This window comes from Penaeus vannamei, chromosome 29, assembly GCF_042767895.1.
Source record: "Penaeus vannamei isolate JL-2024 chromosome 29, ASM4276789v1, whole genome shotgun sequence".
NCBI lineage: Eukaryota > Metazoa > Arthropoda > Malacostraca > Decapoda > Penaeidae > Penaeus > Penaeus vannamei.
Window position 1 is genome coordinate 26,141,102 of NC_091577.1, and position 20,651 is coordinate 26,161,752.

Consider the following 20,651-nt stretch of genomic DNA (forward strand, 5'->3'; position numbering starts at 1 on the left):
AAAGAATTGATTTGTAGACTGCATGAGTTTCAAGATTGATGTATTTTAGGAAGCAGATTTTAGGATACATTTAAATATTCACATAACGGAGAAGCTTTTACCCACTTTATATATTCCACTCTAACACCAGGACTACATTACCATAGAATGGAAGAAGAGTTTATGCAAGCCTGAATGTGAACCCAATGACTTGCATGGATTGTGTGTGGCTTTTAAACATTTTCTGTGAAATGGAGCTGTAGGAAAGACAGCAGGTCATACTATTATTAATTTGACTCCCTTGAATGCAAAACAATTAATGGAGACCTGTCTTCTGTCAGTAGATGCTATTGCATGATTCTTTTTATGTATAATAATTTTTTCTGCCTTCAGGATGGATCTGTGAGTGTTGCTTTCGTGCATTGCAAGTGTTCTTCTGTCATTTGATTACTATAAGGGAGCAACAATTAGGAAAGTATTTGAGTGCATTGCAGTTTTCCTTGTACTCTTTGATACTGCTGCTCCCAGTTATGTGATTATGTATTTGTACAATGATGATTCATGTAGATAGGCTTCTCTTTCAGTATCTGTGTTTGGAACCTCTTTGCTTTAATTAATGAATATGAAAGTGCTGATCATATATTTGTAAAGCTATAGTTAAATATCTTTCCAGAAATATAGAAGTAATGACATGATCAATTTTGCTGCCAGATGTTCCGGTCTGTAGATTTAAACATTAGTTTTACTTTTTTTATTCAAATTTTAGTAGGAGTCATATTTGAAAGTAAACAAAGTTTACAGTAGATAACCACTCCTAACTCTCCACCCAAAGGTTACAATCAATGTCAGCAAGAAGAACCGAATAGTAAAGAGAACGGTGGAAGCAACAAATGAGCAGGACCGCCTCGGCTCAGCTGACCTGGACAATGAGATCCAGGGTGGCAAGGGTCTCAAGACTAGAAAGCCTCGGAATCCATTCACATATGCAGTGTTCCTTGGTAAAGTTCCTCCAGCCTGTAGGTGAGTTGCATGTTAGTCTGTGGTTGGTGTTGACCTGTTTAGTTAGGATTGGATAGTTAAAGTTGGAAAGATATCTGTGCGAATCTTGTTGCTTTAAAGTGCTCCATTTACAGATTTAGATTTTTCATAAATGGAAGAAGTTGTATGTGTAATGCAGATTTTAAAAAATTTTGATTATGGTTTTGGACAGTGAAAACGTGTTTAATCATTGAGTGAAAATCAGTTTAGAGCAAGTTTTTGTATGTAAACCAAACAGTGAAGGGAACAGCAGGAAAATAGTCATACAATGTTTTCCTGCTCTTACATTTTGTTTATAGATTGTTCAACTTAATCCCCCACATCTGTTTATGAATTACAAACATCAGTTGTAATCACTATGTGTTTTAATCACTTTTAGCTCTTTCCTATATGCATGTGTTTGTGTTGTTTTTAGCTCTCGTAAGCCAAACCCAGTCATTCTTTTTATAATACTTTTCATGTTCTATGAATAAGTATTTATTATTACTATCTATACAGCTCTAGCAGATTTTAATGTCTCAGAAAATGTAAGCTACAAATCACAAACTGTTAGTTCTGTGGGTATTATTCCATAATTCATATCTCTTGTGGATCTGTAGAGTGCGTGAGCTCAAGGAAGCCCTGCAAGGTCGAGATGTCAGGCCCATTGACATCACTTGGCGTGGGAGGAATGGATTTGCCTTCTTGCGCTTCACAGGCCCAGTAGAAGAATGTGATGATGTCCTTGCAAAGCTGGATGGCCTCACACTACAAGAGCAGCCTTTGCTGATCCAGCGTGCCAAGGATAAGATGGTGATGAAGGACAACGAAAATGCAGGAACGAAGGTAATGATGAAGTGAAGACAACTTAACGTGTATTATGAATATATATGTAGCAAATTAACACCCTGCTGAGGGGCACAGCCATAACTGTCATGGAAAACCTATCCTTCATGATGGGAATGTATATATGCATTATGACTCGCTCTAGAGAATGAGTGGGAAGGGTTGGCTGTACAAAGTGAATGTCCTACTAATAAGGCTAGAGATGGTTGCCATCATTTACCAGAATAATTGACACAGAGAAAATTGTGGCACCCAAAGGATGCTCATATGTTGTTTGTGCATGCTTAATTGAGGCTACAACAAATTCTTAACCCTTAGCATTCTGGATGATAAATGATTGACATCATGGCCAATGCGTTATTCATGTTGTGGCTGATTTGGGTGTGGCTTAGGGTGGCAGGTTATTCCCATCATGATAACCCCTTGGATCCGGTGACAACACTCTGTGCCTCCCCTTTGAAAAGTTATTTATGAACTATTATTTAGCTTTATCGTCATTTCCCAATGTCCATATTTGTCCTTTGATTTGCTTTATGCCAATAGTAATTACTTATTTTCCTAGCACACTCTATATCATATCTCTATGTTAATAGCTCAGTGCAAGAAAAAAAAAAGGAACATTTGGTTATTTGTCACGTATCTCATTTTGTTTTGTAATTTCCAATTGTATGTAATACAACCTGTGCCACCGGTAACAGCGGCCACAAATACAGTGCACAGCATGGAAATGGAATCCTCCGTGGAGCCAGCACTCTTCCAGTCACTGCTTAAACACGTTACATTCCACATTTGTTTATTGATGGGAATAATGCTAAAGCCCCGTTCTAAGTGTCAAATGAGTTAAATCACACTCCATGAGGTTTGTGCACTCATGGCGAGTCTTTTCTGCACCCTGGTGTTCGCTCTTGATGCTTTGTTCACATCACCTGGATTACGGTCTTTTTGCCTGGTGAATAATGATTTTGAAATTGAGATTGTACATTGCCTATGAGATACAAAAATGTGTGTTTTTCCAACATGTTACAGTGACAGTTGAGATTTTTTTAAATGATAAGAGTAAAGTGATAAATGTATCCTATTTTCAGGAAATCATTGAGGGGGAAGGTCAGAACCGTAAACGTCAACAGCCTAAGAAGCCACGTATTGTGTACACCTATGGCATTTTCCTTGGCAAGGTTCCTTCAACTTGCAGGTAAAGAACATAATTTTCTCACCTTTCTAATTTTCTCACCTTTCTTACAGTAGATATTTGAAGTTTATATATTTTCATTTATTTATTCATTTATTTTTCATTGTGTCAATATCTTTCAACCAAACTTTCTCATCTGTACATGTATGAATGTGTGTGCACGTACGTGTATGTATGAATGTGTGTGCACGTACGTGTATGTATGAATGTGTGTGCACGTACCTGTATGTATGAATGTGTGTGCACGTACGTTTATATGAATGTGTGTGCATGTACGTATATGTATGAATGTGGAGGGTCAACATGTTGCTATTGTTGTAAGTTTCAGTTTAGGGGATCCCCATCATTCGTCAATATGAACCAGAAAAATACAAAGAAAAACAGTTTGGTGAATAGTATATATATCCCATAGGATTAGATTATTAAAAGAGGTGTAATGTGGGTTGTGATTGTAATATCCAGTGGTTGGCTTAAGCATATGGTTTAGATGTATCCTTAAGTAATACTGTAGTGGATGGGGTGCATCTACCACTTGAACTGGTCATTGTCTCTTTAGGGAGTAATTGTGTAAGTGAAAATGGAGATGGAGAGGGGTATGGATTGGTGCTGTAGGTTAAGTGAAGTTTAATGAGGGAGCGGGAGAGGCTCCCCAGTTGACGAAGGACACGGGCAGTCCTGTGTTGCTGATGCTTGCTGAGGTGTGACTTGAGAGAAGCTTAAATGATTGGGAGCTGTGTTAGTGAACTGAGAACAAGGGGAGCCTATGGTCGAGTGAGAGAACTTTGGGGTGTCTGTCAGCCAGTCAGGTCTCCATACAATCGGCTCCCATGATCAACTTCTACCCCATCCATTGCAGTGGTGTAGACCAGTGGTTCTCAGCTGGTGGTTCATGTACTACTCGTGGTCCATGGTGATTATTTGGGTGGTCCACAGGATGTACATCAACCTACATATGCGACAGTGGGTTTTCATGTTTTTTGCAGATTGTGTGGAAACAGAGAAATATACTTGCAGGTGAGAGTGATGTGCATTGTTCATTGTCAGTTACAGCTCGTAATATTAAAAAGTCAGGTTTGTCCTTGAAACTCAAGATGCTGAAATTGGGTTTGTTGGCTGCTCTGTGGTACACCTACTGTATCACTCTCCAGATGAGAGGTTGAAAGAGATGAACACCCTAACGAAAGGCAAGGGAGATTAGTGCATTGGATAGCACTGAGGTACCTTGCCTTAAGGTGCCTGAGAGGTTAATGTCATGGGGTCATTGATCTCCCTTGGAATGGGGAGTTGCGAGATGATATAAGATGTGGCATCTTGATGCCAAATTCTGAATGTGCCCTAATGAATTAGGGAAAATTCCTGCATTTTGATGTAAACAGGAATGTTGAACCACTGATAACCTGTAAGTTTAAAATCAGTTAGGTTATGTGTAACATAACATTATCATATTAAAGCCTAATGTACTGACATATTCTTATGAGGTCAATTACTCGTAAGTGTAAATAAAAATGGTAGCCATAATGACATCACTTCCTTTATATGAAGTCTTGAAGTCATTTCTGTATTTTATGCCAATTCTAGCCATGTAGACATGAAAATGGCATCTGTGATAATATAACATCCTTTTTATCACATGTGGGCACTTGTCTGTTCTCCGGAAAGCAAAGTAAAGAAGCATCTCACACACGAGATGTGTTGGCATTGGGAATTGATCGTACGAGATGACTATGATGCTGGGTGGCATCTATCCTCACCATACCATACACCATACACCTATATGCTGGGTGACAAATACTCATGCTATAGTGGTTGAGCCTGTTGATTATTGTGCATACAACTCTGCTGGTGATCTTTGAAGAGATGTATCCTTTCATAGTAGGCATAAGAGTTATTCCAAGATTCTTTTATAGAAAAGCCTCCATCTGTGTCTAGTCTTTTGCAAGGTTTGGCAAGGGTAAAACGTATTACTATAAGCTGATTAATATTTACCTCATCTTTGTTTGTCATACAGCCATTCTGATTTCATATCTGAATAGAACAATCTTTCTACTATATGTGGAAAGCCAATTTTTAGAAGTGGACAGTAATTTTTTTTTTTTTTTTTTCAAATATTTTACAAAGACGACTATTTCAACAGCCTAAAAAAAGAATTTTGAAAATGTCACTTTTATAAGACACACATGATGAAAATATTTCAAATCCTTATTGCTGCATGTAATAAATCTACTATTTAGCTACAAAAGGAGCCATAATGCATTAAAATTGGACTGAAAATACTTGGGCTATGCATAAATATGTGAAGGACCCAAACATCGCAAACTTTTTTTTTTTTTTTACATTTACGTAATTCATGTATAAAATACTTGTATATGATATAATTATCTATTATTTTTCCTTTATTGTTGCTCTAATGGGGTTTTACAACGTATAATATTAGTAAAAAAAATTATAATTCTCCAGTTGGACAGCTGTCACACAGTTCCCATTCTGAGCTATGCCTCAGGAGCCTTTTCTACAGGATGACATAGCAAATTTTCACTAAAACTCCCATGAAATGACGATATATAAGTACAGGGCGGTGTAAAAATGTGTATATAAGGTATGGAAGGATATATAGATAATTTCCATGTATCCCATGACCTTTTGTTCATTTATAATGTTACTTCCATTTATTTTTGTTTGTGGATTGTTTGTTTGTTTGTTTTTTGATTGTTTGTGTTCTCTGATATTTCTAAAAGTTTTGAATACATTTTAATGAGATTTTTACTAAAGGTGTGTTTTAACCCAACTTAGATGCCGATTGCACTTTGGTGGTGATGTGGACTATGGTTCAATCTAATTTTTTTTTTTTTTTTTTTTTTTTTCTCTCTCTCTCTCTCTCTCTCTCTCTCTCTCTCTCTCTCTCTCTCTCTCTCTCTCTCTCTCTCTCTCTCTCTCTCTCTAACTCAAAATTTTATGAACAGATAATTACATTTTTACCTGAAGTGTGTCTTAGCCTAACTTATATTCCATAAAATTTTGGTGGTAGTCTGGATCATTTGGAAATCTTACCCCCCATTTAGGTTTGCATTTTCAAAATATTTTGCTCATAGATCAAACTGACAATATATGATGAAAACACAGAATATAGAATACTCCATATGAGCGGCATATCATGTTTATTTATTTTTATTATTAACATTATTATTATTATTATTATTATTATAATTTTTTATATATTTTTTTTAATTTTTAATGCTTGCCAAAAAATGAGGGTTGGTCTCATTGTGCGTGAAATTTATTAAGCTTTCAGAAAATAATTTAATTTTTATGTTATATCTAATCGTTACATCAGTTACCGATTTTCTAAGGTATGGTGAAAAAAATTTTTTGGTCACCTGAAAAACAGTGGTCGGGCCTTGAAATTTTGAGAGAGAATCGGAGGCCCTGAAACTCCTTGGAAATGCATTTAACTCAATTTCGGCAAGACGGCTGGGGGGGGGGGGGGGGAAGAGTCCCCTTCAAGTTGAGGAAGAGGGGAATTTTTATAAGCATTTGTTGATGTTGCACACATGTTTACTTAGCACCTTTCTTTTGTTACAATGTCAACATTAACTTTAATCTGAATTTGTTTCCTTGCAGAGTGCGTGAGCTCAAGGATGCTCTCCAGAACCGAAATGTTCAGCCAATGGACATCACATGGCGAGGCAGAAGCGGATTTGCCTTTCTGCGTTTCACTGGCCCTGTTGAAGAGTGTGATGACATTCTTACAAAACTGGAAGGCCTCACCCTCCAAGAGCAGCCTGTTCTGGTGGAGAAGGCAAAGGACAAGGGTGATGAGCAGCACCTCTCTGAGCCGCAGCAGCAGGAGCACCAGGAGTTGGAGGAAAAGCAGGAGGTACCAAATGTAGCAGTTGTAGAGGGAGAAGCTAGGTGAAGCCCCTGTGTTTCTTAAAGAATGGGGTAGGGCATTAACGTTCTTATTTTTTCTCTTGCTCATTTGTTTTGAAATATCCTGTTCTCTGTTGATTTGGATTTTTTTCTGTCTTTCCTAATTAATGCTTCTCTACATCTTGGACTAGTTAGTCTATTGCATTTCATGAAGAATAATATATGCCATAGTATCACATACTATAAGGACCATTATCATGGAGTTTTATGTTTACTTACTTCTATGCTGAGTATCAGCTGGCACGACACCAGTGAGTAAGAAAAATATTAATTAGTCAGCAAGAGTAACATGTGGTATGTAGCTCATCCTTAGTCACTATAGTCTTAACTATAAAGAGAAAATAAACAATTTTTATTTTGTCTTTTTGATAAAAGTGATTTCTATTTATAGGAAGTAGTACATATTTATGAATTTTATTATTTTTTAGGCTAATTATCTAAGCCAAGAATTAGTTTAGTGATTTTTGTAAATCTTCATAGACAGGTAACTTGATCAGGAAACACTGGCAGTTCTGAGCTTAACATTTCATCAAATTTTGTTGCTTTTCTTCAACAGAGGTTGAAGATGTAAAGTGTCATGAAGAAAATTATAATTTATATTTGTTTATTTTTGTATGTGATCACCTGACCATATACTCTTATATTCTCTATCATTGCTTTAAGGGCAATGAAATTATCCAGATAAGAGATGCAGATATATGATTATGTGGATTTACGAAAAACTTGGATCAGTGTTAGAAATGGAAAGATTGCAGTTCATGTCTTTCACACACAGGATATGAACCAATTCCTTTAAGGAATTTGTGAGAACTAGTCATGTTTGTGCATTTTATTGTTCAAGATTACACCAGTTTCATGTATTCAAGTGATTTAATTGGAATCGCTTAAAAAGAACATGTAAGAACAGGGTTTTGATCTATTTCGGTGTTGCATATGCTCTCTTTTGAAGTCAAATAGCCAGTAAATGTGTTTCTTTGCAAGGTCTTTCCATTATACAACTGATGTCATTGATGCAGGTTAATTCTTTTTTTTTGTTGTTGTTGTTGTTTTGAAAGTGACAAACAATATGGCTGGATAATCTTTGGTCGTGTAAGGTGGTCACACTGTGTTGAGAATTTTGTTAGCTTAAAGATTAAATTTTATATATCAAGCATTGTTGTTAATTGATTAGAGGTGATACAATAGAGTGCCTGAGTAAACTACTCTCGTAACAGTGGTATGCAAATACCATTTTGTCTACAGATGATTGTAGCTTTTATAACATAAGGAATTTGGAATTTCATTTATTTTACATCAACCAATGTTGTGAGGGAAAAAAATCAATGTAATATAATTTTTGTTAATAAAAGTAGCCTAGCATCACTTTGAAAGATGTTTCAAACATCTTATAGTTTCTGTTGATTATTATGATTTTTATCTTTGTTATTTTTTGTTGTTGCCACTTTGTAAACCAGGTGTGAAGAACAGCTCTGTAGAACCAGGTTGTTAGTGTATATAAAGCTGGTTTTTCTTTTCATCTTCCACTAGCAAGGGACAGTGCCTAACTCCTCTTCTTATTTTTCATGGTAGTTACTTGCTGTGTGTTAGAATATCTTTATGACTTTTTACTTCAGTTTGAATAGTAATTCATTCAATATCAAGATGTTAAAACCCCTGTTTGTTCATCAGAACCCTAGACTTCTAATTAGGACCTGATGCCAATATTTAGCTGACCTGCATAGCTTATTCGGTCAGTAGCTCCATAGTATAAGCAAGAGTCCAATGTTCTGATATACAAACATGCATCTGTGAGTATGTTCCTAAAAGTCTAAGATAGTCACAGGGAAAATGCTTTGGTTTCATAGATTAGTATAAATTCATGAAGAATTTTGTATTTAATGTTCAGTATTGGATGTGGATACACATTTTTAATTTTTTTATTTATTTATATTTTATTTTTAAAAATTTTAGTCATGTTTCGAATGCTGCTATGGAATAGACGTAATAATAAAGTAGGATTTACTCTAGTCTAAGGGAAGGATGCTGGAGGCATTGGTTGTTCCAATAGGGGAGAGTTCAGAAATATTGTCATTAATATGATTTGTTTAAAGCTTATTTCTTCTTTTTTCCCTTTCTTTTTCATTTTTTTGGGATTAGTGTCTTTAGTAATATTTGAGGTGCTGTTTTGATGAAAAAAACAACAACTTTGCTTACGCTTCTTGGAATTTTGGCATATTACTGATATGATTGTGCTTTCCATATATTTGGTGATCGAGTCTGTTTAGCATAGTTATAGATGAGTGTTGAATGTGACTTTTATTGTTTGAATGTTTTCTATATTTTAATTGTTTTTGTCATCAGGCAGTTTTTGTAGTATGTGACTGTTTTCCTCCTTTTATTGTTTAATTTTTATTTATTTATTTTTTTCCAAAAGATTTGCATATATATGTGAAAATTGAATTCATATGAAATCAAAAGCAAACAATTTGGCAAGGATAATAAAGCAGAGGTAATGAGGGTTATACTTAGATATGTGCTGATTAACCTGCAACAGTTAAGGATGGAAGATTGAGGAAAAGTTGTTTGGCAAAGGGCCTCAGAGGGTGTGCTATATGAGGTAATCTGTCACAGTTGTACTTTTTTTGCGTGTGTCTTGTGTGTGTGTGAGTGTGTGTGTTTAAGTTTCATGTTTCAAGTTTTTGTGCATGTGTTTTATATGGGAGTTTGTGTACTTTAAGTTTGCATGTATAGGAGTGCACATGTATGGAAGTGGCAACATTTGTGCATGAAAGATTGAAGTGTGTATGTTTTGCATTTGCATAAGTGTGAGAATGTTAGTGCATGTGTATATGTTCGAGTGTAGTCAGAATGTGTATGCAAACAAAAGAGAGGGGGCATAGGTTTGTGCATTAGTTTCGTAGCCTAAGTTTGTGAGTGCTCATGTGCTTTTGTACTGTATGTGTGGTATAATATTGTAACATCCGAATATGCAATACTGAACTCTCCTCAAGCTTTGCATGCTTGTTTTGAATCCAATAAGATCTTTTGGAATAGTATTATAATTTTTTTTTCTTTGTTTCTTTCTTTTAAATGAATAATTTTCAAAGATCATTGATATTGTTTCCCTCTCATCTCTTTTTAGCATTTTAAATTAACACAGATGCTTAGGTATTGAACCAGCTGGTCTTGATATTAGGTATTCTTCAAAGATTTGGATTGCACATTCAGACAAAAAAGAATCTTTTTGTAGTGTAGAGGGGTTAGTTTGATAATGATTTTATTGTTATTACACTTGCTATTTATGGAAGAGACCAGGATGTATGGGTAATAATGATGATAATGAAAAGTTAAATATATATTATGGTTTAGGAAATGGTACATTATGGCATGTAAAATACACACAGTTAATCTTGTTTTATATAGTTTTTTCTCCAATGCATTTTAAATGGTTAAGGAGGAGTACATCCCTGCAAGTAAAATTTGAGTCTTTACTCCATTAACTTTGTATAATTGTTTGAATGAATGGACTGTTCACTGTTCCTAAATTCAGTTTTAGCATATATACATTTGCTGTACATGTCATGGAAGGGCCTTTACATTTCATTTTGAGTTAACCGGGAAGGAACATGTTTTGTACTTTCATGGATTATACTCGTTTCGTTTTTGTCGTCACTGGACCATTCTTTACATTTTCTGTAATGTACAAGAAAGTATTGTGTTCTCTTTTCATAGTGCAGTAATTATGCATGAAGTATTAGGTGGAAGTGAACAATATGACAACTGATCCTTCCTATGGTGTGATACTTCTGTAGCGAGCAGCTGGTTTACAATACGTTACATAGCTTGCATAATACAGTTTTTGTGAGCTCTATTTTACTATGTGAAATCAGTATTGTACTTAAAATTCAGCTTTGTAATATATAGGACCCTTAAACAATGGGTTTGAGTATTTTTCTTGCTCATTTTCCTGGAAGAAACAGTGTATAAAGAACATTTTGTTGATAATGGCTTTTTGAAGTGTAAGGAGGTAATGGGCTTCATGAAAGCATAACTGCTGCTGTTTTCTCAAGGAAGGCAAAAACATAATATTAGTGTACCCATTTGCAAACACTTTAAGGAATGTGATGTTAAAAGCATTCATTACACATTACAAACACACTTTACATTAATATTCTGCTCCAAGATATTCCCAATATGAGGAGTTTTAAGATTAAGCAATAGTGCTTTCAAAAGACTTGTGTTAGAAGCATTCGCTGAATGTCCTAGATGTTTTAGCTTTTCACCATGAGAAGCAAAAAGTTCAGAAGCAAAAGCAATAGGTGTAACACTAAATTCTAAGTGCCCAAGATCATAATACATTTAAATCAAAGACCTGCTTTTCAAATACAAGTAGATTCATCCACATTTTTTGTGCTGGTGCCATCCACTGTCTCTGTGATGGCTGAACTTTTGAATTGACTGGATGTAAGGGTTGGTTCTCTGATATATATGTATAATATTTGTGGTATTTTTTCCATGTGTCTTAGTGTGTACTTTAAAGCAAAAACAAAACAAAACAAAAAAATATGAAGACCATCTTTGAAGTTTTGATTATATCAGAAAGTTATATTGGGGAAATGTGTTGGAAGTGACTGATCAGCTTATGTTGGTGGCATGTCTTGCTCAAGGCATTTGTAAATTATACATTTTACTATTATACATTATGAATATATATGTAATGTATATATATATTTGTGCGCGTGTGTGTGCGTGTGCACGTGTGTTTGTGTATGTGTGTGAGTGTGCGTGTATGCGCGCATGTGTGCATGTGTGCGTGTATGTGTGTGAGTGTGCGTGTATGCGCGCATGTGTGCATGTGTGCGTGTATGTGTGTGTGTGTGTGTATGTGCGCATGTGTGTGTGCGTGCGTGTATGTGTGCATGTGTGCATGTGTGTGTGTGTATGCGCGCGTGTGTGTGTGCATGTGTGTGTGTATGCGTGCGTGTGTGTGTGTGTATGCGTGCGTGTGTGTGTGTGTGCGTGTATGCACTCGTGTGTGCATGTGCGTGTGTGTGCGTGTATGCACTCGTGTGTGCATGTGCGTGTGCGTGTGCATGGATGCGCGCGTGTGTGTGTGCGTGTGTGTGAATGTGTACGTGTGCATGTGTGTGCATGCTTTCGCGTGTGTGCAGATGCTTGTGTTTGTGCATGCCAGTGTGCATATTTATATATGTATGTGTATGTATTTATATGATTAAATTACCTTATGGAAGTTTACATTTATAGCATATACATAAACTATTTATATAAATGCCAAACTATACATTATATATTTGTGCACACTTCTTTGTACTTGCATTGACACTTGCTCACTCCCCTTGTGTGCCCACTTGGGCACACACACACATGCACACACGGGCACACACACATATGCACACGCGCGTACACACACATGCATATGCACACGCGCGTACACACACATGCATATGCACATGCGCGCGCACACACACACACACACACATGCACATGCACATGCGCACACACATGCACATGCACATGCACACATGCGCACACACATGCACATGCACACACGCGCACATGCACACACGCGCGCACACACATGCACATGCACACACACGCACACACACATGCACATGCACATACACACACGCGCGCGCACACGTGCACATGCACACGCGCGCGCACACATGCACATGCACACATGCACGCGCACACATGCACATGCACATGCACACACGCGCGCGCACACATGCACCTGCACACACGCGCGCGCACACATGCACCTGCACACACGCGCGCGCACACATGCACCTGCACACACGCGCGCGCACACATGCACATGCACACATGCGCGCGCACACATGCACATGCACACACATGTACACGCGCACACACACATGTACACGCGCGCACACAAACATGTACATGTGCACACACACACATGTACATGTGCACACACACACATGTACACGCGCGCACACACACACTTGTACACGCGCGCACACACACTTGTACACGCGCGCACACACACACTTGTACACGCGCGCACACACACTTGTACACGCGCGCACACACACTTGTACACGTGCGCACACACACTTGTACACGCGTGCACACACACACTTGTACACGCGCGCACACACACACACTTGTACACGCGCGCACACACACACACTTCTACACGCGCGCACACACACACTTGTACACGCACGCACACACACATGCACATGCGCATGCACATGCACACACACGCACAAGCACACACACACAAGCACACACACAAACGCACAAGCACACACACAAACGCACAAGCACACACACACACACACCCACACACACACACACACACACACACACACACACACACACACACACACACACACATACACATGCACAAGCACACACACGCACAAGCACACACACACGCACAAGCACACACACACAATGCACAAGCACACACACACACACACACACACATGCACACACACACACACATGCACAAGCACACACACACACACACACATGCACAAGCACACACACACACACACATGCACAAGCACACACACACACACACACATGCACAAGCACACACACACACATGCACAAGCACAAGCACACACACACACATGCACAAGCACAAGCACACACACACACACATGCACAAGCACACACACACACACACACACACACACACACACACACACACACACACACACACACACACACACACACACACACACACACACACACACACACACACACACACAAGCACACACACACACACACACACACACACACAAGCACACACACACACACATACACACACACACACACACACACACACACACACCCACACACACACACACAAACACCCACACACACACACACACACATACACAAGTATACACATACACACACACACACATATGCACAAGCATACACACACACGCACACAAACATACCCAAGCACACACATACACACACACACATGCACAAGCACACACACACGCACACACACATGCACAAGCACACACACATGCACAAGCACAAGCACACACACACACACACATACACAAGCACACACACACACACATGCACAAGCACACACACACACACATGCACAAGCACACATTCACTCATTTGCACACACACTCTCACTTGCACTCACACACTTAGAGACACATTCACTTGCTCTTGCTTACATATTCACTCACTTGCACACACACTAACACTTACAAACTCTTTCTCACACACTTCAACAATCACACTTGCTCTCCCACTCATACACTCGCTTATACTCACTCACTTGTGCATAAACTCGTACTCACTTTCACTCATACCTTTAAAATTACATTTATTTGCACTCGTACTGGCATTCACACTCACATTCACAGTGGTACTCACACTCGTGCTCACTTACACAAGTGCACTCACACTCAAGTTCACTCACACAAGTGCACTTACACATTAACACAAGCATTAAGAAAGCACACTTCCATATAAAGAGTTAAAAACTCCTCTTGTTAATAGTTAAACACTTGCTTATATTATACAATCACTTTATGTGTTCAAATCACACTATTGATAACCTGTGATAATCCTCGGGCCTGGGTGCCAGGACCTAATCATCCCCTTGTTTTAGGGTCCTACAAGATAAGATTTGAGAAAAAACAAAATATTTTCTACTAAAATGTATAATTGAGCATCTATGAGTTTGAATATTCACAAAGATTGTAATCCATCCATTCTGTATATTTGCACCAACACCAAAGTGGTTATATTGTACAATCTGAAAACTGGTGCTATTGCTGCTAGAGTTAGTCTGTATTTTGTATGATTAAACTTGATGGTAAAATTGACTTTGTTTACATTTACCTTTTACCTGAGAATAGAACATTTTAAATTCAGTTTGCCTCCCTACCCCATGTGCTTTGTTATAGTGGGATGGCAGTTGGGGACAGAGGCCTAATACTGGAGATTGTCCCTACCTTGAGCCTCAGTCCTTGGCTTAACCAATTTTGCATAGTCTTTTTTTCTCTCCTTTTCTTCTTAAGCCCCTTCTGTCCATTTCCTAGGGTATAAGAACCATGCAGAAAAAATGAAAGGCTGGCTTTGTGTCGGTCCTGAATGGCCTTGGAGAGCCATGGGCATGGTATTCCTCTATCTTAGATGTCTAACCTTTGCCCCTCATGGGGACCCTGAAGGGTAGACCATTTCTCTTCCCCCACATACTCATATTTCAGGCTCACCATGGCATGTAATGAAGGGGCACTGAGGCTTGCCATTTTATAAAATACCCTATCTAATTTTAACTCGGAATGGAGCTTGTGGGGCAAAGCCCCAGGGAACCCCACAGGTGGATGTTTGGTCTCGCAGCCTGCAGCCCCCTTTCATATGGGGCAGCGTCACCAGGGGTGGCAGAGGTGGTGTCCATCCGGAGTGACTGCCCGAGGCAAAACCTCAGGCGGGACGTCAGGGTGGGGGCTTGGAACATCCGTTATTTGCGTCAGGATGATTGGTTGCCTCTGCTCATTCCTCTCTGGACATCCTTATACTTACCCTCCTTTTCATGGTCCCCAATCTCATTCCCCGAGTTCTACTTCTCCGACACCCCCTTCTATCCTTATTACCCGTTAATTGCTTCACAGTCATTCATCAGCACCACGCATTGTGCTGTTCTGTCCCCGTTTTACTTCAGCCGATACCTTAGCCTTTCCTCACTTTCTTCACATTCTAGTTCCCCAAACGCATAGGTACCCTTTATTTGATGTAATTGCCATTTGCCCTTAACCCCCACCCCATTTACTAATCCACGCCTCACCACATTTGCTCCCCCTACTTAATCTTTTCACTACCACACTATCTTAGTGCTGTACGACCTTTGACATTAACGCATTGTTCTAATTATTGATAATTTTACCCTTTTCACCACAATGCTTTACCATAGTTCTATATGACCACCGATGTTTAGCACACGTATTTAAGCATTACTCTTCTTCCTTTGTCTTCCACTCCGCAGTACTCCTAACTCGGCACCACTCACTCTACCACCCATCCTCATCAATTTACTACGTCCACCTTGACAAAACTTTTGAGTACTACTTTTAGCCTAGCCAAGAGCGAGTTTTTTGTGTGATTACCCTTACGACCCCTTATTCTGACAATACCCTCCTTTTTCAACAAAAGCCTCCGAAAAGAAGTATGTAAAGTTTCCTTTCGCAGCCGTTCCGATCATCTACAACTTGTAATGATTACACTTTAGTCCCAAGCTTGTGTATCATCTACCCTGGCTGATCTTACTAGCTAACCTATTCCTGCACAACTTCACTCCTCCCTTGAAACTTGTACTAGACATGTCTCCACCTTCCCCGTTGACTATTCTGCGTATGACAAAGACTGTCCTGTGTACAGCTACACCCTCCCCCTACTCCAACAACGCTCTCCTTCGTTCTGCTCCTCCCCCTTCTTCCCAAGATGTCTCTGCATCTCCCCCAGTATCCTTATTATGGTCTCCAGTCTCATTTCCCGAGGTCTCTTACTTCGACACACCTTTCTAGCCTAATTGTCCATTGGTTGCTTCATATAATAATTCCTCCCAGTCTGGCACATTCTGTTGTCTTATCCCCGCATTCTGCTGCTGGTACATCCACACACACTCAATTTTTCTTCTGACAAATTGTTCTTCATGATACGCATAGGTACCTCCATTTGATCTAATCATAATCAGCCCTTAAATCATTTGTTTCCCGTCTACATTTTTCACTACCATGCTATCCTAACACGCTGCACAACCTTTGACATTAACGCATTTTATGTTAATCAGTAACTGATATTACCTTTTTCGCCACAATACTATACCATAATTCTATATGACCTTTGATGACCTTTGATGACCTTTGAGTTAAAGACACCTTTAAGGATCTGATCAAAGCTACCCCAGAAACATTCGCAACCAACTTTACAAGCAATGTGTATAATGTACTTTATTTACTGATATTTGTCTTGTACATGTATGAGATACACAAAGTATTATTAAATATTTAAAGAACTATCTAACAAAACAAAAAAGTAATGGGCAATCATAATCATGTAATATGAATAATTTTTATTTTTTATGATCCTCAGTGACTCCCAGAAACCCATCCATGGAACCTCTGGGTGTCCATGGATGGGGCGATGAGGCAAAAGGGGGCGACCCCTAATCCTATGCTCGTTGTCGTCGTTGGGGTGTGGGCTTAGGAGATAGGTACTGAGGCCTAATATGGTGGATTACCCCTACCTTGGACCTAAGCCCTTGCCTCAGCTAATTTTGTATGGTCTTTTCTTCTCTTTTCCTTTTCTTTCTTTTCTTCATCCCTTTCCTCTGTCCACATTCTAAAGTGTGAGAACGGTGCTGAAAGGATGAAAGCCTGGCTTTGTCAGACCTGAACGGCTTTCATGCTCCATTTGCTATTCCCTCTTTCCCCTTTTCACTACCATACTAATCTACAGCGCTCTTTACAGCCCTTATCTAACACATTTTGTCCTAATTGTTCATACAATTTTTACCTTTATCACAATACTTTGTATGACCTTTCATTACCTGGGGGGCTTCGTCTTCCAAGCCTCGCCCTTTTGCTATATTTTGTAAATGCCGCTTATGACCTTAGATGTTGACGAAGGAGAAAATGTTCAATAAATAAATAAATAAAGGATGGTCACAGGATGGCATTAGAAATTAATAGATAATTTTTTTCTTGTTCCAAAACTGCTAAATGCTAACTGAATTAGGTTTTATTTGTGAAATACATCTTTGTGTTTAATCTTGTTTTCATTTTGAAGCATATCAAAATAAATGTGTTCGCATTCGTGTATGTTAGGAAACCACCTAGAAGACAAGGGACGCCACCCTGGAAAAGTTTGGGGACCACTGATGTAGACTAGAGCGCTAGATGTGTAAATGATGAGAAAATCAAGTAGAGGAGGACACTTTCCAGTAATTGAGAACAATTTATTTTGTCCCCATGGTTTAGAAGTTTAGGTTAAGAGTGTTTTATTTTTGTATTTACATGTTTCTAGAAAAGACCGCTAAAGAATAGTAGCAGAATGTTTATCTATATAAATTTTTGTGTGTGAATAAAATGTCTAAATGGCCAGCGAACATATCAGCTAGAGCTTATTTTGATGAAGTAATTGAGTTACAAAGTAGCTGGGAAAACTGGCAAAGTTTGCAATCTTTTCATACCATTTAGAGCAACGTGGCAACTTTCCCTCCAGTAAGATTTTAAAGTGGACATCATTTGCCTGTCATTGATATTTAATATGGAGATAACTGGAGCACGCAACTGCTCTACTGGTATAATGCAGGATTGGCAAATTATATGTATTTACTGTTGCTTTGTGATTGTTTGAAAATACTTTCTCTGCAGTAAGATACGTTGGCCATTAATGATATATTAACTTATATAACGAATGTATTGTATAGAACAATGAAATTGTCAGTATCTGGAAAGGTTTGAATTATTTCATCAGTGACTAACCCATACAAAAAGTTGCTATGGTGGCGACTAAGCCAAATGATCACGGGGAAATATAAGCCTATGTCATGACGTACAAGTTAATTGACAAGTATTTGTATCAGCAGTCACTTATAATTTTACAAAAAAAACTTTTGTCTTATAGGTGTACTGCAACACCGTAACATCACATATAAAATGTTCTAGACGCTTTGCGATGGCTAAAAAGTGCTATAAAAGGACAAGTACTGATAGGACTGGCATGTGATGGCACCCCCAATTTTCAAGAAAAATTTAACAAATTATTGGTCACCTAATCATCGATCCATAATGTTTCACGGCATCATCATCCTTCGGTGTTTCTTTATACAAAATGGGGACATTTCTGTAAAGCCACATGATCTATTTTTATGCCATAGTTAACACACCCCCTTTGGCTGCCTTCAAAACAAGGTGGGACTAGAAGACTATCTCACTCTAGATGAGTTTAGGGTCCACTCACGAGAGACACCAAGAATTGTAAAAACTGTAATGTATCTCAGGTGAATATAAACAATTCCGACCAGGCGTGAAAGCGATGCACTGTAGGTCTGCTTAATTCAATTACCCAGAGTATCACTGTAATGTAGTGTATCTCTTACCGCACCACTTAAAATGTATCAAGCTCTATGAAGTCTAATAATGTACCTGGTCCATAATCCGAGGATATACAGGTTTAGGCAGTGGCTATAATATTTTGTGGTGTATGGAATTAAAATAATATAGAGTGGATCTTTTGAACCCATCACTTTTCTCCAGAGCCAGCATTTCCAATGAAGTGTGGAGATTCAGTAAGTCAAGCATAAGTTTTGCTTTAATCTGCGGGAGTATATATTCCATAAGACACTTGATTCCCATGGTACAGATGATTTATTACTTAATTTTGTAATACTTCTCGGTCCTTAACATCCCGCTCATAACAAGCACGTGAAATGTGGCTGGCTACATTGACAAGCTAATAAGGTTCTTAGAAACCTCCTGGATAGAAGAGCTGTCGTTTAAATATAGCTGGCAGGGGGGTCTACAGAAGACCAACATCGAATATGACTCCCTTTTCCGCGATCCTGGTGGTTAGCGAAGATATACTGAAGGTTAGTGGAAAAAATCAAATTTGCCCATAGACTAACTTGCCCAGAAGCTTTTAGTGTAAATATTGCGACCTCAACTGGGTGCGGGTGAAGGGTGTGTTTTGGTAAAACAAAGACAGAAAAACATAATTTCAGTTATTCAGACATTTACTGTTCTTTAGCTTCTAATACATCTCTCAAGTTTTGAATTTATGAGTGATTCACATCTTTGTTCTCATTCAAGCACATATATAACAAAGGAAAGAAAACACTTGCTGGATACTGTAAAATGCAAATTAATATTTTGGAAGGCATTCAGGGTTTCTTCTTAGCAAGGGGAGAAAAAATGCCAATATAATCTTCATTTCAAAGTTACTGAGGCGAAAGATTATTCTTGATACGTTTTCTCTTGTGTTATTCTTGTACATTCTTTTACAACTTTAGATTGATAAATTATAGGAGAAATCGTGTTTAAGAGTACATGTACAAAATATAGGATAATAATATTAAAACTTTCGGTACTACAGTACTTCATTAGAACTGAACACGTGAAGTACCTTTTCTGCATATAAATACGTAGAGTACCTTTTCTAAGAGTGCTCCCTGGCAGTCTTGGGTAAAGGTTGCTCGCCAAACCTTGCCTGAGGGACTTTATCTTTGTTCAAAAATTGTGGAAGCAGATAAACTTCGACAAGAAATAAAAAGTATAGAGAGAGGGTCTGAAAATAGCAGTGATCTTGAACAAATGTTAACTCCTTCATATGTTATCATTTTAGATCCATATTAGTTAGGTTTAAAATATGCAGTTTTTTTCTCTCTATATTACTGCAACAGTGTTTAATTTGCTTAAAATATTTTCGTAGAGTCGATCAAATACTTTGCCCAGAGTTCTAGAACCTCCGATCCCCTAGTTACTCATCAGATCTCTCCCAGGGAAGGTGATGGCGTGACGTCACTTGTGCTGCAGCGGCTCAGTCCTCCCTTCTACTGCCCTGACCCATCGCCGGCGCTCCTGAGTTCAAGGACATTGAGTGCAGCGTTTCCGAAGTAGGCGAAGGAGGCGAACAAACAGAAACAGCCCGTAGCCAAGGACGCATCCCGGTTTTTAGGAAA

The 20,651-nt window shown here is 38.6% G+C and overlaps 2 protein-coding genes across 6 annotated transcripts in view; one reads left to right on the plus strand and one right to left on the minus strand.

Annotated features, from left to right (window-relative positions):
• The window catches only part of lost (methenyltetrahydrofolate synthase domain-containing protein lost), a 32,838-nt gene extending 24,518 nt beyond the window's left edge, over positions 1-8,320 (plus strand). For all 5 annotated transcript variants that reach the window (XM_027350787.2, XM_070142569.1, XM_070142571.1 and 2 more), the window contains 4 exons: positions 812-999; positions 1,617-1,842; positions 2,928-3,034; positions 6,650-8,320. In XM_027350787.2, coding sequence (XP_027206588.1) covers positions 812-999; positions 1,617-1,842; positions 2,928-3,034; positions 6,650-6,944 — 816 coding nt within the window. In that variant the 3' untranslated portion in view covers positions 6,945-8,320. The remainder of the gene's footprint in view (positions 1-811; positions 1,000-1,616; positions 1,843-2,927; positions 3,035-6,649) is intronic.
• Positions 8,321-19,688: 11,368 nt separating this feature from the next.
• Positions 19,689-20,651, minus strand: part of LOC113820634 (protein snakeskin-like) — an 11,488-nt gene continuing 10,525 nt past the window's right edge. Inside the window, exon 4 of the mRNA XM_070142573.1 lies at positions 19,689-20,651. This exon is cut by the window's right edge and continues 84 nt beyond it. Coding sequence (XP_069998674.1) covers positions 20,523-20,651 — 129 coding nt within the window. The 3' untranslated portion in view covers positions 19,689-20,522.